The 25,651-nt window shown below is 40.7% G+C and overlaps 1 protein-coding gene across 1 annotated transcript in view; it reads right to left on the bottom strand.

The window, feature by feature from the left end:
- Atg2b (autophagy related 2B) overlaps positions 1-25,651 on the bottom strand; it is a 101,318-nt gene that overhangs the window by 50,051 nt on the left and 25,616 nt on the right. The window contains exons 2-11 of the mRNA XM_008825656.3: positions 23,232-23,394; positions 19,646-19,798; positions 18,927-19,029; positions 16,468-16,630; positions 13,293-13,472; positions 10,475-10,571; positions 9,809-9,994; positions 8,310-8,464; positions 3,201-3,303; positions 589-850 (exon numbers count right to left, since the gene is read on the bottom strand). Of these exons, the coding sequence (XP_008823878.1) occupies positions 589-850; positions 3,201-3,303; positions 8,310-8,464; positions 9,809-9,994; positions 10,475-10,571; positions 13,293-13,472; positions 16,468-16,630; positions 18,927-19,029; positions 19,646-19,798; positions 23,232-23,394 (1,565 nt within the window). The remainder of the gene's footprint in view (positions 1-588; positions 851-3,200; positions 3,304-8,309; positions 8,465-9,808; positions 9,995-10,474; positions 10,572-13,292; positions 13,473-16,467; positions 16,631-18,926; positions 19,030-19,645; positions 19,799-23,231; positions 23,395-25,651) is intronic.

Here is a 25,651-nt window from a genome sequence, read left to right as displayed (position 1 = left end):
GGGAGGGAGGGAGGGAGGGAGGGAGGGATTGATTCTCTAAAAGATAAATTACATTTGTCACTAAACAATATATAAAATTATCCCTCAGTTTACAAACTTTATTAAAATACACAGCATTTGCAGGTTAGCATTGTATTTGTGTATCCAATCATCTGCTCATCTATTAGGTCTCAACTGATAAAGGATTGCTGGCTATCTGGACAAGAACCAGTATAGCACCAAGCTTACTTCTGCACAGCCAAGGGCCTAGGGTCATGTTCACCTTCTTCCTCATGAACTCTACTTTCAGCCAGTACTGCTGGTTCAGCATTACCAGTGACAGCGAGAACTGATTCCAAGGTGGTAACAATGTCTGTAGGGACAGCAAAATGTGCTCGCTCTCAAATGTCTACACCTGTATCTGCACAGCTCTGCAAGCTACAGAACGTGAGAGACCCTATACTACGCATCTTTTTAGCATGGCAAGAAAACTTCACTCATTTTCAAATGAAGTGACTTATAAAAACAATTGTAGCAAGGCAGCTAGGTGAACGCAGGAGTACACATTCGATTCTTTCTCAGGAATCATTACCAGTCATGAAAGCTTACCTAAGGTGATCGTGTGAACAAGCTTCTGCAAATACTGCTCGGAAAGACTTAAAATCCTCTGTTGAAAATCTTGCTGGATCAATCTTTTCCATACATGTGAAGAAAGCTATGGCCATAGGTGTCAATGGATTGAGGTTCAGAGATGTTTCAGGGGGAGACAGAGGATCAATGTGAAGCACAGAGATGGAAAAGCTTCCAACAGCCAGTCTACAAATAAGCTCAGGCCTGGATTCATCCACTGAGACAGACCTGGATGGGAGAGCTGAAATGCATGAAATGACACACATAAAATTAACTTAGTTCATGTCACTTACAAAACACTGTATTTACTAACAGTAAATACTAACAGTAAATACTAACAGTAAACAATAAAATCAGACTGGCATACTGGTGGGTCTTATGTCCTGGATCTTTGGTACATGGACTACAAGAATGCCTTGCAATAAATATAAGTGTATGAGCAAATCTTTTACATTAATAAAACTGTACTAGAAGAAATCAAGAATAAAAGCTGTACACAAACTGTCCTTGAAGCTTGGTTTTTATTTCAATTAAATTTTGTACAGTAAGGGTCAAGGGTATAGCTTAGTGGGAAAGGACTTGCCTAACATGCTCAAGGCACTGAGTTCAAACTTGCAGCATGAAAACTCGTATTCTTCTTCAAAGAATATAAAAATAGTGAAAGATGGGGCTGGAGAGATGGCTCAGCAGTTAAGAGCAGTGGCTGCTCTTGCAGAGGACTTGGGTTCAATTCCTGGCACCCACATGATGGCTAACAACCATCTTTAACTACAGTTCCAGGAGATTCAACCCTCTTCTGGCATCTAGAGGCACTGCATGACACAGGTGCACTTATAAATACATGCAGGCAATACACTCAAACACATAAAAATAAAAATAATGAAATATTAAGCTAAAAATGAAAAACTAAACTACTGAAATATGTCAGGTATGGTGGCACATGTCTTTAATCCCAGCACTCAGGAGGCAGAGGCAGAGGCAGGTAGATCTTTATAAGATTCAGGCCAGTCCCATCTACATAGTAAGTTCCAGGCCAGCTGGGCCTATAGGAAGAGCCTGTCTCAAAATACAAAAAGAAAAAAAAAACTCTGGAGGCTGGGGTATAACTCAGTGTTGCAGCATATGCCCAATGCTTTTAAGGTCTTAGGTTCAATCTCCAATGCTACACACACACACACACATACACACACACACACACACACACACACACGAACAAACCCCACACATATCCACATACACACATATATATCTATACCACACACACACAAATCAGATGATTGAATGAAACTTTTAAACTGCAATAATAATTAACATGAAACTTATGGTACAGTTTTTCAAAATATCTATGTACTTCAATATACAAAAGACTATAATGAAGCCAGGCATGGTGGCGCACACCTTTAATCCCAGTACTAGGGAGGCAGAGGCAGATGGATCTCTGTGGGTTCAAGGCTAGCCTGGTCTACACAGCCAGTTTCAGGCCAGCTGGGGCTACAGGGAGATCCTGTCTCAAAAAGACAAAAAAAAAAATTATTTTAAAAAGTAAGTACACCCATGTCATGCAAGCCCACGAAGGTCAGAAGAGGGCATCAGATCCCTTGGAACTGGAGCTACAGACATTTGTTAGCCACCATGTGGCTACTGGGATTCAAACCTGAGTCCTCTGCAAGAGGAGCCAGCACTCCCAATTGCTAAGCTGTCTCTCCCGCCCCTTCTTTCTAAACTGTGTGAATGACCTAGACTAAAAGAGAAATTATGAAAGACAAAAAAAGTGACAGTGTGGAGTGCATGCTCGCCATGAACAAGTCCCGGGGTCCAATCCCCAGAAGCAACATAAAAAGAGTGTGGGTCCTTGGACAGGATAATATATTAAGATCCACCCACTCAGCACTCAGGGACCACTGCAGAAGAGGGAGCGAAAATACTGTGAGAGCCAGGGAGGAGGTGCATGACCATATGCAAATAGCATACTACAGGCTCCTGGGACTTTTATATAAACCTACAGCAATGGTATCAGCATACACAAGACCCATGCAAACGAGCCCACAAAAACCCAGCACAGAACTGTGGAAATGAACAGAAGGCCCCAATCTTAGTCAAAGGATTATTGGCAGCTGATTACTGCTGGGTGAGGAAGAGCTGATCTTCTTAAAGGGAGGGACTCTAGATAGGGCTGGCCAGATCCCAGAGGATGAGCTTGCACTGGGGAACATCTGGGGACACTAACTTTACATGATAGGCCTTAACACAATGAACTACAGTGGGTGGGGGGGCACTATGGGAGGGTGCCAAAAGGGAAGGGGGTATGAAGATTATTTTCTGTATGAAATACACAAAAATTCAATTTAAAAAGTAGATAGATGACAGATAACAAAGATAGATACATAGATACAGACAGATGATAGATAGACATACATACATACAAAGATGAAAGACAGACAGGGAGGGATGGACAGATAGATCTCACATTTATTTTGAAAGGTGGGGAAAAAAAGGCGAAGAGCATTTTTTTGGAGACATACTTTTTTCTTTTAATTTTCAAACTGTCAAAACCTCCAGCAGAAACTAAGCAGTGTCTTACTGGTACTTACCAGCCTTCTGTAAAGGTGCTGGGTGAACCAGGTTAGGTGGGAACGCTGACCCTCTTACCGGCTGCTCTTTATGATCAGGGAACTCTCCCCAAGTTGGCTGAAGCTACAAAAGATTGTTTTAAACGCATGAATAAAGTACAGAATTTTAGAAGAAACTTTTCAAAAGCAACAACAAAAGAAACAGTACTTTTGCTCTCACCCACCCCCACCCTGTCCCCTGCCAGCCTTGGACCCCGGCAGGCTCCAATTCCATCACCTCAGATCCCTGGACTAGCTTCCTAACCCAGACTAGCTACAGTCCCTAGAATAGACTCTACTGGCCCCTGATCTGAGTGGAACAGACCAATTCTCCTACTAACCTGACCAGCCTACCTACTACCCAGTCCCACCATCCACCCAGGCCAGTCTACCACCCTGCAAGAACTTGAAACACTCACCAATTTATCTTCCACACTGAACAAAAAGTAACCAGCTACATAACAATATTAACAGAATCAAAATTAAATTAAACAAAAGCAGAGTAGACGTTCCTGTCGTACATAACCAAAGAACATGCACATGCCCACACGGCAATGCAGAAACACAAACAGTATGAAAAACCACCAGCAAAGCCCACTAGTCCCTCAGAAGTGCACTGCAATGAGAACCACCCTGAACCCAGGATGCAGCACTCAAAAGAATAAATATGATCAAATAGCTTCAAGAAAACACAAACAACTCAAAGAACTCAGGGAGGAAAGGCATAAACTTAATGATGGAAGCCCAAGATATACAAATATGTAGCTTAATAAAATATCAAAAAAAATTTATAATTTGAAAAGTGAATCCACAAAAGAGAAATAGTGAAGAAATGAACATGGGATTGAAAAACTCAGTAAACCAATTAGAAACAATAGGAGAAAAGTCTCACAAGCAGGATGAATGAAATGGAAAACAGAATATCAAGACTGGATGATACAATTGAATATCTGGACTGCTTAAGCAAAGACTTTGTAAAATCTAAAAACACACAGGAATGGAATAATCAGAAAATGTGGGACAACATGAAACAACCAAATCTATTAATTATAGGCATAAAGGAAGGAGAAGAATCGCAGGCCACTGGCATTGAACAGATCTTCAATAGGATTATAGAAGAAAGCTTCCCTAAACTAAGGAAAGGTATACCTATAGAGATTCAAGAAGCACAAAACAGTAATTAAAAGAACAAAAAGTCCCCACCACATATCACAGTAAAAACACTGAATGTACAGAACAAAGAGTGGGTACTGAAAGCTGCTAGAGAAAAACAAGTTACTTATAAAGGAACACCCATCAGAATTACAGCTGACTTTTCAATACAAACTACAAAAGCCAGAACAGCTTATACCAAAGTATTCCTGTTCTAAACAACCATGGATGCCAGCTCTGAATACTTTATCCAGCAAAACTGTCAAGGTCGAATGGAAGTAGAAAACTTTTCATGATGTGAATAGGCTGAAAGAATTCATGCCATCCAAACCAGGCCTACAGAGAACACTCAAAGCAACACAAAGGGTGAAGAAAGGAGTGAGTATACCCAAGAGGCTACAGAAAGAAAAGAAAGGTACAATGACAGAAACACAAAACAGGGCCACAAACACAAAGTTAAAATGACAGTATCCAATTCACACATTTCAATAATAATACTAAATATCAACGGTCTCAACTCCCCTGTCAAAAGTCACAGGCTAGTGCAATGGATCAAGAAAGAAAACCCATTGTTTTTGTTGTCTTCATGAAACTCATCTAACCTTCAAGGATAGACACTATCTTAGAGTGAAAGGATAGAAAAAAATATTCCAAGTAAATGGCCCTAACAAGGAAGCGGGTGGCACAATTCTACTATCTGACAAAATAGACTTCAGTTAAAACTTATCAGAAGAGCTAAAGAGGGTTACTTAATTCTAATAAAAGGAACAATTGACCAAGAAGATAATACATTCATGAACATATATCCACCAAACTCTGGAGCATCCAATTTCATAAAAACAGTACTCCAGGACTATAAAACAAAGATTAATCCCAACTCAGTAACAGTAAGTGACTTTAATACCCCACTATCTTCAACAGACAGGTCAACTGGACAAAGAATAAACAGAGACATCTGAATTAAATTACATCTTACATGAAATGGATCTAACAGACAGCTACAGGATATTCCACCCAAGTACCAAAGAATACACTTTTCACTCAGCAGCTCATGCAAGTTATTCTAAAATTGATCACATTCTGGGACACAAAACAAATCTCAATACAAAAAAATTGAAATAATTCCATGCCTTCTATCAGACCAAAGTGCAATAAAGCTTTTAATTAACAGCAAAAGAAGCCCTAGTAACTACACCAACTCATGGAGATCAAACAACACACTCCTGAATGTTGAATGGCTCAGAAAAGAAATTAAGAAAGAAATAAAAGTATTCCTGGAACAAAATGAAAATAAGAATACAATGCAACAAAACCTCTGGGACACCTTAAAAGCAGTCCTAAGAGGGAAATTTATAGCTTAGTGCCTACATTAAAAAAACCAGAAAGAACACATGTAAATGACTTGACAGTACAACTCATGACAGGAAAGGCAAGAACAAACCAACCCCAAACTTAGTAGATGAAAAGAAATAACAAAAATCAGAGCAGAAATTAATGAAATAGAAACAAAGAAAAAAAATCAATGAATCTAAGAGCTGGGTCTTCAAAAAGTTAAACAAGACAGACCCTTAGCCCAGTTAACCAAAAGAAAGAGCAAATCCAAATGAACAAAATCAGAGAAGCGGAAACACCACAACAAACACCAAAAAATAAAAAAATAAAAAAAATCCCAAACAGTGTAAGGGAATTACATTTGAAAATCTAAAAGAAGTGGAGGAATTTCTAAAGGCATGGACATCACTAAAGTTAAACCAAGAGAAGATCAACAGCCTAAACAGACCATAACAAAAAAGGAAACTGAAACAGTGATACAAAACCTCCCAACTAAAAAAAAGCCCAGGCCCTGATGACTTCACAGCAGGATTCTACCAGACATTCAAAGAAGATCTACAACCAACACTTCTTAAATTACTCAAAAAGACAGAAACAGAGGGAGAACTCCCAAAGTCCTTCTATGAAGCCAGAATCCCTCTAATACCCAAACCAGATAAAGATACACACAAAAAAGAAAACTATACACCCATATCCTTAATGAACACAGATGCAAAGATACTCAACAGAATACTCAAAAGCCACATACAGACACACATCAAAGAGATCATCCACCACCAATCAAGCTGGCTTTATTCCAGAGATGCAGGGTTGGTTCAATACATGTAAGCCAATAAATACAATAAAACACATAAATGGACTTAAAGATAAAAACCACATGGTCATCTAAATAGATGCAGAAAAGGCCTGACAAAATCTCACGTACATCATGTTAAATATCCTAGAAGGAACTGGTCTCGAGGTAACATACTTCAACATAATTAGAGCTATATACAACAAACCCATAGCCAATATCATCCTAAATGGAGAAAAACTGGAAGTATTCCCATTAAAATCAGGAACCAGACAAGGATGCCCACTATCTCCACTCCTTTTCAGTATAGTGCTTGGTGAGGATGGTCCAAGAGACTCCCAAAATAACACAGGTTATTGCCAAATCTCTTGGTTATCTCCCAAAGCTGGTAGATAAGACATACTTCAAATACAGGACTTGAAACAATGGAGCAGGAACTGATCTGGAAGCCTTCTAACCAAATTTTGGCTATCATAATGCTAGATGATGATATGTAAACCGCCAAGGGAGAAAAATAATCAATGGTCCAACCCAGTCGTAAAGCCTAATAACCATAACGAGCAGCATGGCAAACTACCTCTATTGGTGCAGTACTGGCACTGTTATCTGAGGGGAGGGGGTGTAATCAACAATTATCTAACTGTACTTAAAGCCCTCTCAATGGGAGGGAATTCATGGGTGGCACTGTAAACTCAGCCAAATACAGATGGCAGGAGAGGACACAGAACCTAGAGAAAAACCCATCTTTTTCATACCTCTAGAAAAATGAAATTTATTACTATATGCTAAATGCCAATCCTTGTATTTACAGACAAGCATTCCATATACCACTTATCAAAGCAGCTTTTCACAACAGATGGAGGCTACTGCAGAATTGCATATCTGGTCAGACACAGGAAACATAGATCTAAGAGATGCCCAGTACTAGGTGACACATCTACAGTTGAACCTCTACAACTAAGGCTCATGGAACACAGAGGAACAAGGGATAGAGAGAAAACTAATGCATCCCTCAACTCTCACCAGTAAAGCTTTCTGGGTTTTTTGTTTTGTTTTGTTTTTTTGGTCGTCTTTTTGAGACAGGGTCTCCCTGTAGCCCCAGCTGGCCTGGAACTCACTATGTAGACCATACTGGCCTTGAAATCACAGAGATCTGCCTGCCTCTGCCTCCCAAGGCATATGCCACCATGCCCGGGCAGTAAAGCTTTCTTATACAACACAGTGTGATGCACACAGAAGGCCACAACTGGCCAAGTTTGAAAGACTAAGAGACTGAAGAGTGTAAGATAGGACTAATATATGGAAACTCATCCCCCGTGACTCTGTGACCATTGCAGAAGAGAAGGGCGGAAAGACTGTAAGAGCCAGGGCTGGTTCATGAACATAGGGATGCAGAGGCTTTCAGGCCACTGGAAGCTTGCACATGTAAAGTTGTGGCAATGGTGGCATCGAGCACAGGACCCATGCCAACTCAATTAAATAAGAGCCCAAAGGGGAGGAAAGAAATGGGTGGCAGGCCGGCACTAGACTGAGAACTACTGGAGACTGATTGCTGCTGGGTGAGGGAGAGTATGCCTTACATACGATCTCTAGATGGGCTGACTAGATTCCAGTGGACGAATTTATACTGAAGGACATTTGGGTACAAATGCCTGAATGGGTAGGACTTAACAGATATGGCAGAATATATCAGGTCCAGTGGGGGACGGGGTAGGCATGGATGGGAAAGGGAAGTCTAAATTTGATTAAGAACTGTTGTGTGAAATTACAAAACTTCAATAAAAAAGAATATAAAAAAAGAAATAGTACTTTACCACAGTAGCGCTCAATGGAGATCCTGCTGGTGTACTGGTATATGTACTCGTTAGTGATAACTCCAGGTCCATGTGTGGGGGGTCCCCAAGGGGTGGGAGAGAAGAGAGACTATGCGACATGTCCATATCAGCCATGGAAAAGAAGACTTCTTCTTCTGGAAACAATTAAACTTTGTCACTTCCATACAGCTCCATTGCAAGTCTTTAACATAGTTTAACAGAACTAATAGAGCCTTCCATCTGATTATCTAAGATACAGTGATGCCCCAAATTGTATGTTACTTCAAACAGAATCATGTACTTTGAACAAGCTGTCAATGGCATAGTGAAAACTCAACTCAGTATTAAATAACAAAGGCTAAGGCCTCCTACTCATGAATATTTTGGGTTTTTCAGTATATGATATGCAGACATATAGTATATTGTTCAACTGTCATCTGACAACTTAGAAGTTAAAATTCAGATTTTTCAAACATTATCAGCATGCATGAGGGCCTAAGTTTTGACCCCCGCATCAAAAAGTAAATAATGAAATATTTAACTACAGTACAGTCTGACTTCAGGTGGCTACAGCTATTTCCTGGGGAAGCAAACACATTACCGTTCTATTTACAGTTCAGTTCCTTTTTCTGGTGACTGTCTGACCTTCACACATGAAGCTTGTTATGTCCAAAATTTCTAGAGCAGACTTTATTTTTTTTTATTTATTCTTTTTTTTTTTTTTTTTTTTTGGTCTTTTTGAGACAGGGTCTCCCTGTAGCCCCAGCTGTCCTGGAACTCACTATGTAGACCAGGCTGGCCTTGAACTCACAGAGATCCTCCTGCCTCTGCCTCCCAAGTGCTGGGATTAAAGGCATGTGCCACCACGCCTGGCTATTATTTATTCTTTTTAAACATGTTTTAAGTGTATTGCCTGCATGTGTTAAAGTGTACCCATGCCATGCAATGCCCATTCAGGTCAGAAGAGGGCACTGGATCTCCTAGAACTGGAGATATGACAGCTGTTAGCTGCCATGTGGGTGCTGGGAATCGAACCCAGGTCCTCTGCAAAAGCGGTCAGTGCTCTTAACCACTGAGCCATCTCTCTAGCCCCTAATTCTTAATACTTACAGTATTAGTGCTCATACATTCTGAAATGCTTGTAAATGTAAAGTAAGCTGGGTGATTATATTTACAAGTAATTGATGGGAAGATTAACAAGAGTTTCCTTTTTAAAGCTATCCACTATACATAAGCACATAATCTGACAGAATTACTTCACTTAGGAAAAAAAATTATTATTCACAAGGCAAAACTATACAGTCAAAGAAAGGTGATGATGGTAACCACTGGCTGGCATACACTGGAAAGCTACGGGTTAGTAGAACTTACCATAAAATCTCCTTACAGCATGAGGTTTTGTTTTTTCACTGCTAAACTCTTTTCACAGAAGCCCAAATTACTTTAAGTTTACCTATGATGATAATGTATGATTCTAGTGTCAACTTTGAATTGCTTACCACGGCTAGAAGGTGTACGAGCCGTTTCTGTCTCATAAAAGCTCTTCTCTGAAGACACACCCATCGAGAGGGAATCTTTTCTCAGATAGTACCGGTTTAGCTCCATCTGAACTCGGTACTCATCCTCCTGCTGCATGGGGCGGCTTTTCCTGTCTTTATTAGCTAACCCTATTTTGCTAGAATTTTCTACAAGTATACAAAAGGAAAGTAAAATTAAATTATAGTTAGTTATTTAAGCATTACTTTCCCACTTATACAAAACCACTGGCAGCCTGCCCACAGCCAGTGCAAACCACTATTATTCAATATTAAGCAGAGTCTAAGCCACAATTTTAACCAAATAGCCAAGAATCAAAAGCTCTTCCAACAGTTAGGTACAAGTCACTACAGTAGTCCTTTTCACTGTGTAAGAATGTGCCCTCAGTTACATGACATGCTACCCCAATCAAAGACAGAAAACTTTTAAAATGAATGTGACACAAGTAGTCTGAATGCAAGCTTACACCATGACAGCATAATTTAAAAGACTCAATCTAATTAACTACTTAGAATTCCTTCTTACATCTTTAATATCAAATACTCAAAAATAATAAATTTTCCTATATGTACGTTATGTATTTCAGTTTAAAGGATTAAAGGAAATAATCATAACAGAGCCATACTTGCCTGGTCCAGCAATAGCTGCTAACATATCCAAAAGCAAATGTACCTGTCTTGGCGACAGGAACAGATGAACGGAGTCTATCTGTCCATCAACATCCAACTTTAAAAGACAGAAACAGTTGGGGATTAAATACTTCATAAGCTTGTGGCCATGAGTTTCGGTAATCTAAGGCACTGAGACTACTACTGCTAGTCATGGATGCCATCACTTAATCTCTCTACTAATGCACACAATCTACATGAAGAGACACAAAAGCCAAACTGCTGCTGTAGGAGGGAAAATTCTAAGGAATTCCATGTCAAGGCCAAAGTCATGCTTGGCTTCTTTAAGTCTTATCTAGGGGCCTTAAAAACAGTCTCCGTGAATGATAGCAATAGCACAGTATTCATCACCCTTCAGAAAACTACATCCCATCATCTTTACAGCTCTATCCAAACCTAGAGCAAATGAAGTCAGCTTTCATAGACGGTCTGGGGCCATGCTGTGAAGACCTCCCTACAGCATACTCTCAGAGCCTACAAAATCTATTCTCAACAGTAATCATTATAATCATTACTATTGTTTTCTGAGCATTAGCTACTATACAAGGTATATACAAGATAATCCTCCTTTATCTAGTTCGTGTGTGTATGTGCACACACAGGTGTGAATACATGTGAAAGTCAGAAGATAACCTCGGAAACCATCAACCTTGTGTTTTGAGGCAAAATCTCCCCTAAAGCTTGCCAAATGGGCTAGACTGACTGGCCAGCGAACTCCAGACCTCCAGTCTCTAACCCACCCCCAGCACTGAGATCCTAAGTGTATGCCACCTTGCCTGGCTTTTGTTCTGTTGTTTGAGGGTTTTTTTGGGGGGGAGGGGGGTTGTTTTTTTTTAAGACAGGGTCTCAACCATGTAGCCTTGGCTGGCCCTGGAACTCACTTTGTAGACTAGGCTGGCCTCTGCCTCCCAAGTGCAGAGATTATAATCATGTACCACCATGCCCTGCCTTGCCTGACTTTTTTTCATGGACTCTAAGGATAGAACTTAGAACCTTATACTTGGGCAGCATTTTAACAACTGAGCTGTGACCTGGCACCTGTGCTCTAGTTCTTACTACTGTTTCTGTTTTACAGGTAGGGAAACAGGTTCACAAAGATTACATAGATCCACACCCAGACTTTACCTAGGCTAACACAGATACAAACTCCTTACTCCTCCCACAACACGGCTCTCCTGTGCCACCCACAGACTGATTGTTAATGGGGTTTCTTAGTGATTGCTGACATCTAGGCCATATCCTTAATACAGGCAAAGTGAGTAAAGGTGTTTCTGATTATATGACAATTATTTTTTATTTTCTTGGTATTGAAGGCACAGTCTCTGGTCGTCACTAGAATGGAAGATTAAGAAGTTCATTTCTAATTTTCATAAAAATATTTCATTATTAGTTCATTCTGAATTTGGAATACAAAAAAAAAAGGACTTACTTTTGAAAATACATGATTAAATAACAACTAAACATTCTCAACGTTAAGGTAGTAACAAAAGAAAAAGTCTCCAAATTCAATCCAGATGGCTCCCTAGTTTCATGTCCCCCTGACAGCTGCTGAAGTATACCATGTGAGATTCAGACTTACATGCTGCTCCATTAAGAGAAGACCCAACAAAGGTTCTATTATGAAAAGCAATAGCAAGAATCTTTCATAGCATTTGAACCCCGTTCAAAGACTTGAGCTCAATGTGCACTGCAAGAAACTAAAGATGGAACACTCCATGTGCCCACTCCAATGTCTACAGCTGTGTTAAGGTTTCTAAACTCTGTGCCTCTCAATGCTCATGTCTACAGCTTTTATTTTTCCATATAGCACACATTTACATTAAGCAAAATATACACAAATACTCAAGTTACCAAGCAGAAATTAATGTATACGCCGGGTGTGGTGGCATACATCTTTAATCCCAGCACTCAGAAGGCAGAGGCAGGCAGACCTCTGCCAGGCCAGTTGGAACTACAGGGAGACCCTATCTCAAAAAAATAAAAACAAAAACTAATGTAAAGACAAGTGTCTCCAAATATTCAACATTCAACACAATGCCAGGATACAAAACTTCCAGATGTTCTTGTCACCTAATATGAAGAACTCTAGAATAAATAGCACATATGCAAATCAATACATAATGCAATGCAGAAAACTTTATATTTGCATAAACAAAGCATACAAATGTTGAAGACTAATCAAAACAGAATTAGGAAAGTGATTGCTATGGCTCTTCCTTCTTAAAGAAATGGCAAGTACATTCCCCAAAGACGCATATGCTGGTTTCCCAAGATGTTGCCATGGCAGGGCAGTCCCTGCAGTATTTATAGCTATCAAAGACTATCTGCTCCATAACAATCCACTTATGCTATTTCATGAAGACTGTAAAGACCTAATAAAGGATTTCTTAACTGGTAAGACAGGAGAGAACAGCACACAAAGCGGGTAGGGGTGCAGGTATTCAGCCATCAGTAATAGGAATGTCTTCACTCTAAGAGGCACTTTCTTCCTTTGAATCTAGTTGAGGGTTTCAATCCAAGAATTGAGGAGATCCTCTGATAATCTTTCTATACATCTTCGTAAGTATTTAGTGGATTCCTCTTCTGTTCCCGTGGGAAACCTATGCCCCTATTCAAATTCTTGGGACAGATGCAGAGATATGTGGAATATAATCTTTGCCTTAATGAACACTGAGAGTGAAGACAGTTTAGTTGCAGGACAGTGTACAGCAGTCAACCAGTGTGTCCCTGCACTGACTGAAGGCCTAGAGTTCAGTAGAGAACAAAACAGGGCACCAACCTTAGCGCCAGGAAGAACTTCATTCTGCTTCAGTGTGAGGCTCAACTCCAGCCTGCCGATTAACCCTCCGATCTGCACTGGGTCAGAGGGTGCTATCTCTGGTAAACTTCTAGTTAGTTGTGGGTGTGGCTCATAAACAATTTTGGGGTTCCAGCTAGGTGAGAGTTTTGGCTCAGTTTCCTACAGTGATACAAAAAGAACAAAATAACTATTTAAAATATTTTAGCATAAATAAGTCATGGAGTAAAATATAGATGTTGACTTGAAAATAAAGTATTTGACATGCAAAACTGTACTGTTACACTGTATGTACCATTACCTCATAGCTAAAATGAAAGAGTACTATGTTAGTATAGAGCCTTGAAAATACAAACCTAGAAGAGTACTTCATGAAAAAAGTACAGGAGATGGTGTGTTGGTGTGAATGAAAATGTCCCCCATAGGCCGGGCATGGTGGCACATGCTTGCTTTTAATCCCAGCACTCGGGAGGCAGAGGCAGAGGCAGGCAGATCTCTGTGAGTTCAAGATCAGCCTGGTCTACAAAGAAAGTTCCAGGCCAGCCAGGGATACAAGGAGACCCTGTCTCCAAAAGACCCAAGCATTTGGACATTTTGTATCCAGTTGATGGTGCTGTTTTAGGAGGGCTTAGAAGATGTGGCCATGCTGAAGGAAGCATGTCACTGGGGATGGTCTTAGAGAGTTCTCAGGCCTTGCTGGATCTTCAGTCGCTCTCTTTTCCTGTACCTGTTTGAAGATGTGAGAGTTTAGCTTCTACTCTAGCCACCACTGCCACCATGCCTCCCTGCCATGACAGACTCTTACGCCTTTGGAACCATAAGCTAAATAAATTCTTCCTTTTATGAGTTCCCTTGGTCATGGTGTTTCTATCACAGTAACAGGAAAGTGACTAGTGCAGATGGCTCAGCAAGGAAAGGCACTTTCCACAAAAACCTGGAGACCAGAGTCTGATCTGGGAACCCACATAAAGGCAGAAAGAAAGAACTAACCCCACAGCTTTGTCATCTGATTGTCATACATACAACACACGTGCACCCACATACAATAATATACTAATTCAATTTTTTAAAAAGAAAAAAGCCAGGCATGCCTTTAATCCCGGTACTCAAGAAGTAGAGGCAGGCAGATCTCTGTGAGTTCCAGGCCAGCTGGGGCTATAAGGAGACCATGTCTCAAAAAGACCAAAAAGAAAAAATAATAGTATCTGTTCAAATAATACACAGTATATAAGTAAGAAAACTGAACTGATATGGAGACTAACACCTGTAATCCTAGTACTTGGGAGGCTGAGGCAGGAGACTAATAGTTTGAAAACAACCTGAGCTATACAGTGACAAGAGTAAGACCCTATTTCAAAAATATAAATAGAGCTGGGCCTGGTGGTACATGCCTTTAATCCCAGCACTCAGGTGGCACAGGTAGGCAGATCACTTTAAGTTTAAGGTCAGCAGGGTCTATATAGGGAGTTCCAGGCCAGCCAGGGCTACACAGAATATATATATATATATATATACACATACAAATAAAGGCAAATTATAAAATACGTAATTTATAAAGTGATTCTGGGCTTTGGGAAGAAATTAGAGTAATTATATACCACCCCCTTTATGGTCTTTTTGAGATAGGGTCTCTGTGTAGCCCCAGCTGGCCTAGAACTCACTATGTAGACCAGGCTGGCCTTGAACTCACAGAAATTCGCATGCCTCTGCCTCTGGAGTGCTGGGATTAAAGGCGTGCAGCAATACATCCAGCCATAAAACATCTTTTAAGATATGATTTCTATGATAAATTTTCAATAATATAACCCTTATGAAAGGTAACACTGCTTTTTTATGTAAAAGGGTATTAGATGCTGAAAAGAAGCAATCTAAGGAAGGAAGGACCTGCTTTCTTTCAGTTCAAGGAGCTGCAGTCCTTGCAGGGAAGGTACGGCAACAGGAGGCCACCTGGTCACACTGCTTGTACAGTAGGAAAGCAAGGCAGGGTTAGCTTGCTTTCTACTTTTTATTCAATCTGAGATCCAGACCATGGAATTAGGGTGGGTCTTCCCACCTCAATTAACCAAATCTAGATAAGCCTTACATCATACCCAGAGGATTGCTTCCAAGGTGATTCTAAATCCCATCATGGTGATAATCAAGACTATTACTGTCTACTGCTTGTTGTGGAACATGCCTTTAATCCCTGCACTTTAATCCTTCCAGCAGAGGCAGGTGGCTCCCTGAGTTCAAGCCTAGCCCAGTATACATAGTGAATTCCAGACCAGCTGGGACTACAGGAAGACACTGTCTCAAAAAAAAAAAGAAAGAAAAAAATCAACTACCACAGATGTTAATGTATCATTTTCCTAAAGATACAGTCTGAAACATCTGTCTTTCAAACTAATAAACAGCAAACTAGTAAAACAGGTAATAAGGATAAACAGATGCATAATCCCATGAACTGAATATTTGTGTTAACTACTTTCCCAGACGGAGATTCATTAGCATGTTGTATAGAGGAAATTTAAGAGTCCTCATTTTGCTTTTCCCTAGATGACTCACTATGTAGCCCAAATTGGCCTCAAACTTGCAAGCCTCCTGCCTCAGCCTCCCAAATGCTGGGATTACAAGTATGTACCCCACACCTGCCTAAAAGCCTTCATTTAAGCCATCTAAAAAAATCACAATCAAGGGGCTGGAGAAATTGCTCAGCGGTTAAGAGCACTGGCTGTTCTTGTACAGGACCTGAGTTCCACTCCCAGCACCCACAGGGCAGCTAACAACCATCTATAACTCTAGTTCCAAGAGAACCTGACACCTTCTTCTGGCCTCAGTGGGCACTGCATGCATGTGGTATACTTATACACATGCAGGCAAAACACTCTACACATTAAAAATAAATAAAATATAAAATTGATGATGGTGTTGGGGTTGCCTGGTTTTTGTTTGAGACAGGGTCCCATGTATTTGTAGGCTGGCCTTGAACTCAGTATCTGAGGCTGACTTTGAATCTCTGATCTCTGGTCCTCCTGACTGTACTTCCCAAGTGCTAAGATGGCACGGCATGCACAACCATGCTCAGTTTTACGCAGTGCTAGTGATGGGGCCTGGAGCTTCTACCAACCCAGCCACATCCCTAGTCTTCTTTAGGGGATTTTTGCTTTGTTTTTCTTACCACTGGTGCAGTTGAACACACTGGGGAAGACTTTGTCGAAGCAGAAAACTCATCCCAGAAGAGAGACACTCCAGAGAGCTGAAGCAACTTATGGGCAAAAGCTGTGGGCTGATGTACATTAATTCCTGAGGATTCATCAGCAGTTTCATCACAGTAGACAGTTCTGAAAGTTAAAAAGATCACTTACATAAAACTCCTAGAAAAACTTATTTGAGATAGTGTTTTAAAACGGAGCGCTTTGGGGGCTGGAGAGATGGCTCAGCAGTTAAGCTGCTCTTGAAGAAGACCTGGGTTAGAATCCCAGGACCCACGTGGTGGCTAACAACCATCCAGAACTCAGCTTCCAAGGGATTTGATCCCCTCTTCTGTCCTCCACATGCACTGCATGACACGGGTGCACTTATATAAGTGCAGGTAAAACACTAATACACATGAAAAAAAAAAAACCCTTTTTAACTAAAAAATAATAAAATGGAGAGCTTTTAAGTTAAAGGGGAGGTTCAGTGCTAGCCCTCCTTAGACTATGCCCATAAAAATAATGCTTGCACCCAGCTTTTAGGAGGTGGAGGCAGGAGCATCAAGAGTTCAAGGCTGGTCTCAGCTGCATAACAAGTTTCAAGGGCAGCCTGAACTACATGAGAGCCTGTCTCAAAAAAAATTTTTTTAAATGGAGATTAGTGGAAATGGGAACGGAACAAGAGAGGATAACTGTGTGTGTGTGTGTGTGTGTGTGTGTGTGTGTGTATACAATCAAAATACATTATGTACATGCATGAAACTGTCATAATGAAAACCCACTATTATAAATAGTTAATATAAAACATTTTAAGCCTATAATGTAGGTTAGTCAGCACCACTGCACTCTAAGAGATGGGGGTCTACGTGTAGCCCAGGCTGTCTCAAACTCAGTCTTCAACCTCATGCTCCCAAGTACTAAGATTACAGGAGTGCACCACCATGCATAGCCTCAAAATTACCTCTTGGTATTGGGCTGGGTGTGGTGGTGCATGCCTTTAATCCTAGCACTCCAGAGGCAGAGGCAGGAGGATCTCTGTGAGTTCAAGGCCAGCCTGGTCTATATAGTGAGTTCCAGGACAGCTGGGACTACAGGGAGACCCTGTCTCAAAAAGACCAAAAAAAACAAAAACAAAAACAAAAAACCTCTTGGTAAAAGTGAGGTGCCATTTGATGTCAAGCCACAAGTCTGACAATGGTTTTTTTGTTTGTTTTTGTTTCTTTTGACAGGGTCTCCCTAGTACCAGCCCACCTGGGAAGTCATTCCTTGGACCAGGCCTGCCTCTGCCGCATGAGGGCTGGGATTAAAGGTGAGTGCCACCACGCCCCTCATAGGAATGTGACAATGAATGGCACATCTTGAATTCTGTGAGCAATTTCAGTTTAAGTGAGATAAATAACATGGTTCTAAATGTATTGGTACTATTGTTATTTTATACCATCAAGGGAACGCACACTAATTCCAAAGATCTGTTTACAAAAACTATCTTACTAATAGCTTTATTTCTGTGAAAGACAGGAATCACAAAATGTCCATGTAAACTTTATAAAGGTCCCAAACAGTTGTAGAAGCAAAGGGTCTTTAGTGCTCAATGTCATTTCTGTTGGAAGTCACACAACATTGACATATGAACAGTCACTACCTACAATCAGCACTCAGGTGTATGGCCGTTAAGTGAATCTCTGTTTTGGAGCTACATAATATAGGGGCTCTAAATGAATATACACAAAAAATAAAGTAAAAGCAACATATTTATAACGTTTAAGGTCAATCATCATTAGATATACATATATATACATATCATTATAAAATGATGAGTCTATATAAGTTTATGTATATAAACTTTAAAATAGTCCTCACAAAAATCTCAAAAAAAAAAAAAAAAAAACCAGCATCACTGCCCTTTCTCACTAAAGCAACACACAAGCTAAGCACCACAGCGTCAAGACTTTCACATTAATGAAATGTGCCTAAATCCTGCATTGTTCACATGGGGGATAAAAAAGCAGAAACTCTCTGAAAAATGCCTTACACTTAAGTACTCAATACTTACTTGATTTGGTATTAAGAGAACTGCTTTCTTCAGTTCAACATAACATTACACATAATTATACCAACTGTTGCTTCGAGGTTTTTTTTTTTGGCTTTTTGAGACAGGTTCTCCCTGTAGTCCCAGCTATCCTGGAACTCACTATGTAGACCAGGCTGGCCTCGAACTCACAAAGATCTGCCTACCTCTGCCTCCCAACTGCTGGGATTAAAGGCATGCGCCACCACGCCTGGCTTCAAGGTTTCAATAATGGAATTAGAATATTTAGAGAGCAGTACTTTACCCTGAAATGCACAATACATTAATTTAGAATCATCTCTAGTCTCTAAAAGCATCCTGAAATTTAATGTCAGTCAGAACAGAGTCATGAACTTTCAGATATAAAATTCTTACCTTTCTATTCGAATTTCAAGTGCAGTTCCAGTTTTGGAATTTTCGGGCACATGTTCAATTCTCAAAACGGTATCTATGAAAGTGACTTTTACTCTTCTTAGTACTAGAGCAAACAAGCAATCATGAGTGGAAAGCCATACATACAGGATGTATACCTCTCCCGCCCCTCCCTCCCCTCTCTCCCCTCCTCTCCCCTCCCCTCTTTTGCTTTCCTTCAGGTTGCTAGGGATGAAACCTAAGCCTTGCTCATGCTAGGCAAGGCTCCATCACTGAGCTGCACCCCCAGTCACAAATAAGTACTCTCAGTAAAACGACAAAATTTACTAGTCTGTGAACAACTTGCAAAATAAAGAAAACAGATTTCTTTCCTTTGAAATCCCCAAAGCCTGAATTTTATAATAAATATTGTGCCTTACTAAGCACTCACCCCAGCTACACACAACAGACACCTGGGACCTGACTAATGCAGTGTATTGATTTCTAAGCTAATCATTCTGCAGGCTATATAATAAACAAAGGAGAGCCATGGTAACAAGAGAAGCATGCAATTAAATTGAATGCAATATTTTAATACATCAATTCCAAAGTACTGAAATGGGAATGGTACTCTTTTAAAAATCATTCCAACAACTGCCTAATACAAGACTTCTATCCATTGCAGGCACCCGTAAGTTATTAAATAAAATCCAAAATTTTGAAGATGCTCCATAATGCCAAACCTGTTTCAATGGTTTCAGCGAATTTTTCCAGTCCTTCAAAAGGCTGGGAGCCCTCTCCATGCTCATCTGTCAGCTTCTGGCTGAGACACTCCTTCGCTAGCTGCATGCTGCTGGTCATGAAACTTGACCAGCACATGGGCTCAGAGCCAGTTGCTACAGAAAATATAAATAAAACCTAAGTTATTTCCCAAAGTTATAGCAATGTCAGTTCTTAAAAGAATACGTTTCTGGTAAAGTCTTAACATCATGGTATTACAATATTGCAGAAATTTCTCTAGATATTTAGGTATCACCTTAAAATAAAAGAACAAAAGAATTATAGAAAAATTCCTGCAACATACTCATTTCAAGTTTTATTTATTTTTTTATCTTTTTGAGACAAGGTTTCCCTGTAGCCCCCACTGGCTATGTAGAAGAGGCTGGCCTTGGACTCACAGTGCTACCACTCCTGGCTCAAGTTTTATTTTTATCAAAGATTAATCCAGATAGTCATTCAACAGAAACATAAACAGGTATTTTACACACACAATGCTATTCTTGACACCAGAGCAGAAGCCAGCAACCCTCTGTAAAGCATCAGTATTTTAGGCTGTGTGGGCAGTGCATTCTATATTGCACCTGCCAGCTCTCCTATGAGAGGGCAAAAGCAGCTACTGAGAGTAAACTGATAAGCATGGCTGTTCCTCAATAAATAAAACTTTACTTAATGAAAACAGGTGGCAGTCCTAATTTGGACAGCAAGCCACATTTTGTTAACTATAAGGAATTAAAAAGTAAATTATGAGTTATATACTCAGAAAGCTTACCACACAGCGGGAGAAATAAGACATGACTAACAGGCGGGCGTGGTGGCACACGCCTTTAATCCCAGCACTCGGAGGCAGAGGCAGATCTCTGTGAGTTCAAGGCCAGCATGGTCTACATAGTGAGTTCCAGGACAGCTGGGGCTACAGGGAGACTCTGTCTCAAAAAGACAAAAAAAAAAAAAAAAAAAAAAAAAAAAAAAAAAAGACTAACAAGAATTGATAGGTAGCTATAGGGGATCACCAGAAAAACTAAAAGAGGTAATTCTTCCATCTGAGGGAATTAGGTGAAATCAAGTAGAGGGAACAGACAACATGGGCTACAGAGTTAGTCTAAACATAAATAAAAGAGCATCCTTAGAACATGAACAATGAGAAACCCTTTCCAGATCTTCCTGCTAAGAAAATGCCAACACATCTCCTTATGTTATTCAAAGCAGGTTGCTATAATTATTGTCTTCCAGGTAGAGCTTAAAAACCGTTTTAATGGAATATTTTAAAGGGAAAACAATTTCAAATGTATATACCTATCATGATTAAAAGAATTTTTATTTTATTTTATTTTTTTTTTTTGTCTTTTCAAGACCGGGTCTTCCTGCAGCCCCTGCTGGCCTGGAACTCGCTGTGTAGACAAGGCTGGCCTCGAACTCACAGATCCACCTGCTCCTGCCTCCCGAGTGCTGGGATTAAAGGCATGCGCCACAACGCTCAGCTAAAATAGATTTTTTTTTTTTTTTTTTTTGAGACAGAATCTTGCTAGCCTTAACCAGGGGAGCCTCAAACTTGTGATCCTCCAGCCTAAGCCTCCTGAGTATGTGTCACCACACCTGGCTAGATACAATGTTCTCATAAATTAAATTATCAGGAAGCTGGATATTATGATCCTTCAGTCAGTAAAACACTTGCCTTGCACGAGCAGGAGGACCTGAGTTTGATCCTCAGACACAGGGCGCCCAACACTGGAGGGGGAGGGACAAACAGATCCCTGGGACTCTTGGGCCAGCCAGCCTATCCTAGATGGTGAGAATCAGGCTAATAAAAGACACTGTCTCAAAAATGTAAGGTAATGAGAATCTGAGGAACAGCAGTGAGGTTGTCCTCCTCAACATTCATTCACACATGTGCATCTGCACATATATAAACACAGATGCATATACTAATACACCGAAGTTAAATATAAAGTTATTGCCACTTGTGTACGGGTACTCCAACAGTTCCAGCACTCAGGAGGCTGAGGTGGGAAGACCACAGATTGAAGGCTAGACTGAGCTATAGAGCAAGTGCAAGACCAGTCTGGGCTGCACAGTGAGACTCAGTCTCAAAATAAGGGGCTGAAAAGAAGTCTCAACAGGTAAAAAGACTGGCCGCCCTCGCAGAAGACTCAGGTTTGGTTCCCAGCACCCACACGGCAGCTAACAACCACTGTAACTCCATTTCCAGGAGATCCAACACCGTCTTCTGACCTTCATGGGTATTGCACGACACAGGTGCACTTATATACATGCAGGTAAAATACTCATATACATAGAATAAAAATAATAAATTTAATAAGGCCAGGAGTGGTGGCACACGCCTTTAATCCCAGCACTTGGGAGGCAGAGGCAGGCAGATCTTTGTGAGTTCGAGGCCAGCCTGGTCTACATAGTGAGTTCCAGGATAGCTGGGGCTACAGGGAGACCCTGTCTCAAAAAAAAAAAAAAAACAAAAACTAATTAATTAATTAATTAATTAATTAAATATGCCAGGTGTGGTGGCACATGCCCTTAATCCCAGCAGAGGCAGACGGATCTCTCTGTGAGTTCAAGGCCAGTCTGATCTACATTGTGAGTTCCAGGCCAGCTGGGGCTACAGGGAGACCCTGCCTCTAAAGGACAGAAGAAAAAAAAAAAACAAAAAAAACACATAGATTATAGTTCTGCTAACCATAATTTAAATGTTTGTTTTTCGGGCAATACTCTAGGTTATAGTTTACCATTGCATGCCTACACAACTTTACACAGATTAATCTACTCATGTACCTGTCTGCATTATAAACAGGCATTCTACTGTGAGGAAGAGCATCGCCCTCATGCCCACTTCACATTCTTAGTTATCCATATTAACATGAACTTGTGAATCTCTTTAAATTCAGTCTGTTACAATAACTTATTATCATTATATTTTAATACTACACTTCTTTCAGATTTGACCAATAAAAGCTCCTTCAAATCCAATCCTGGGAGCTGGAGAGATGGTTCAGGGGTTAAGGGCAAATACTGCTTTTGCAAAGGACCCCAGATTGGTTCCCAGAACCCATGTCGGGTAGCTCACAACCACCTCTAACACATCTTTGGCTTCTGTAGGCACCTATGTTCATGTGCACATACCCGCACACAGGTACACACATTTACATATAATAAAAAATTAAATAAAAGAAAAACCAATCCTGTGCCCTTTCAACATTTCTCCATGAATCCTTGAATATTCTTCATTTGAGGACACAGTATTTTGAATCTTTAAAATACTAATCACTTATAACTGGTACCAAATAATTATATAAGCTCAACTCATCCAAATACTAATGTTCTGGAGAATAAATAGGGAGAAAAAGAGTTCTAAAGGTATCATCACATATATCCTACACACAGCCAAGTCCTAATATTTTATCACCTGAAAACTACTATCTCAAAAGTACAATACAAAGTTATAAAGCAAATGCTGAATTTTATGTAATTGGATTGACCTCATAACCTCCAGAGAGTAAAGGTTGAAACAAACAGAATAGACACATACAACACACCTACCTATCCGAGGTCTAGGTCGGAGAACCATTTCTAACCCTCTCACTTCCAGTGCGCAATTATCCTGCAGCAAGGAGCCCCATGGAACCGACAGAGAAATGGACTGAATGAATCCTTCAGTGACTTCTAAAGGTGCATCTGCTGACTCCAGGATTTCATTGAGACACTAGAGAGAAAAATCAGTTCGTTTTGAAATTACATCCATAAGAACACATGTTGGTGAACTTTTTCAGTGATGGTAATATCCACAACTGTGTCAAAGATTGGACAGTAAAAAGGCAACAGTAAAGATGACCTTGCTCCTCAATATTCTTCCACAATGGCATATCATGAACATGGTTAGAGTGTGACAGGTGGCACGACAAAGCAGACTGTTTTCCTTGAGCCTGTGACATCACTTCACGGGATGCTTTTTGGCAGGCTACCTGGGGATGTGTGATGCTAAGCTAAGCCCGAAGACATAAAGGAGGTAACCAGCAAGGGGTCCAGGAAGAAGTAGGAGGAGCAGAGGATCAGGACAGCAGAAGTCAGAGAAGCACAAGCACAGGTATTTGAGATATAAGTTGCTTTAAGCCGTCGAGTACCAGGGTGAGGAGGGAAGCCCTGGGAATGTGTGCAGAGACAAGGCTAAGCAGATGAGCAGTTTATCTACAGGAGCAACATGAGCCCGCTCAAGGACTTTAAGCTAGGCTGCCATGAGATTCAAACTTTAAGTAGGCCCTTCCCACAGCCACATGAAACACAAATGGGTGAAAAGCAAAACCTGGACAGGAAGATTTTAAGTAACAGAAAATACCTAAAGAAACTGGCTTGGTAAGATAGCCACACTGAGAACAGTTCAAAGTGGCTGGGTTTCTAGACAACAGCAAACAGAATAACTTGACCTTGTGAGGGCTCAAGAAAAGGAATTAAAAAGAGCACCCAGGAGGCTAGCCTGGGCAACTGCATAGACAGTGGCAACATCTACTGCGACAGAGAAGCCAAAAGAAGCTGGTTCGAAAGATGAGGTATTTGGTTCACAGCTGTGCACGGAAAGACAGTGAGGAGCTGGGGTTGGGGAGACAACTGGATAGTCTGGTCTGGGGCTCAGGAGTCCCTGCAGCACTGACACAGAGATGGACATCAGAAGCATGCAGGGTAACTGGAGCCACAGGGGTGAGGAAGCAAGTCCTGGGAATGTGTGCAGAGCAAACCAATGAAGGCCTGTGGCAGAACACCTAAGAAACACCAACATGTACAGGCACAGTAGCATACACCTGTATCTGTAAACTCAGCACTCAGGAGCACAGGCAGGAGGATCACAAGTTTAAGGCCAAGCTGGGCTACACAGTGAATTCCAAGGCCATCTCCAAACAAAAAACAATAAACTACAAAAAAAGGAGAAGACAAGAAAAAAAAAAGGAAAAGGAGACATCAAAGTGTCAATGGGTTAGGAGAGTGGAACCTACAAAGAAAGCCATGAAAAAAAGCAGACAGACAGAATGAAAACCAGGAGTCCCATGTCCCAGAAAGTCATGGAAAGACGGTATGAAAGAGAAGAGTGGCCAAGCATAACCAAAACTAAAGAAGTCAGGGATTCTGAACATCTACTGGATGCAGTAATAGACAGCTAAGCACAGGCGAGTCCACTGAAAACAACGTTAGCAGCAGGAGGGCAAACAAGTCTGCATAGAAAAAGGGGAGGTAAGGGAGGGAACGGGGCAGGAAGAGAAGAAAAAGAAAAAGAGGAAGAAAGAGTGAAAAAGAGAGACCAGTTACCTAAGCCTTTTTAAATTGTTGGTTATTGTTGGTTTTTCTTCTGTGGGAAAGATCCTTCACTGTACTCCAGGCTCTCTTGGAATTATGTAGTTCAGGCTGGCCCCAAATCTACAGCAACCTCCCATGTGCTAGAATTATAGATGCGACCCACCACACATGGCTTCAAAAACAATTTACTTTAAAAAAATATTTTAGCCAGGCGTGGTGGCTCACGCCTTTAATCCCAGCATTTGAGAGGCAGAGGCAGACTCATCTTTGTGAGTTCAAGACCAGCCTGGTCTACATAGAGAGTTCCAGGTCAGCTGGGGCTTGGAGAAACCTTGTCTCAAAACAAACAAACAAACAAACAAAAAACCGTTTATTTTTATTGTATGGGTATTTTGCCTGCATGTATGTGCACTCATGGGTGCAACATCCATGGAGGCCAGAAGAGGGTGTTGGATCCTTGGAACAGAAGGGCAGTTGTTAGCCACCATGTGGGTGCTGGGAATCGAAGCTAGTTTCTCTGAAAGCTCTTAACTGCTGAGTCACCTCTCCAGCCCCTAAAATTTACTTTTAAATTGAAACAAATAGTTATTAAACTCCAGCTTACATAAACTCCCTGCATGCTAAATTCCACAATAGTGTTGTAATTCTTTGCTGACACCAGTTGTTCAGCAGGGAGG

This window comes from Nannospalax galili, unplaced genomic scaffold (genome assembly GCF_000622305.1).
Source record: "Nannospalax galili isolate Female #2095 unplaced genomic scaffold, S.galili_v1.0 scaffold188, whole genome shotgun sequence".
Lineage (NCBI taxonomy): Eukaryota > Metazoa > Chordata > Mammalia > Rodentia > Spalacidae > Nannospalax > Nannospalax galili.
Note: the sequence above shows the minus strand (reverse complement) of the source record. Positions and strands in the feature narration are given on the sequence as shown.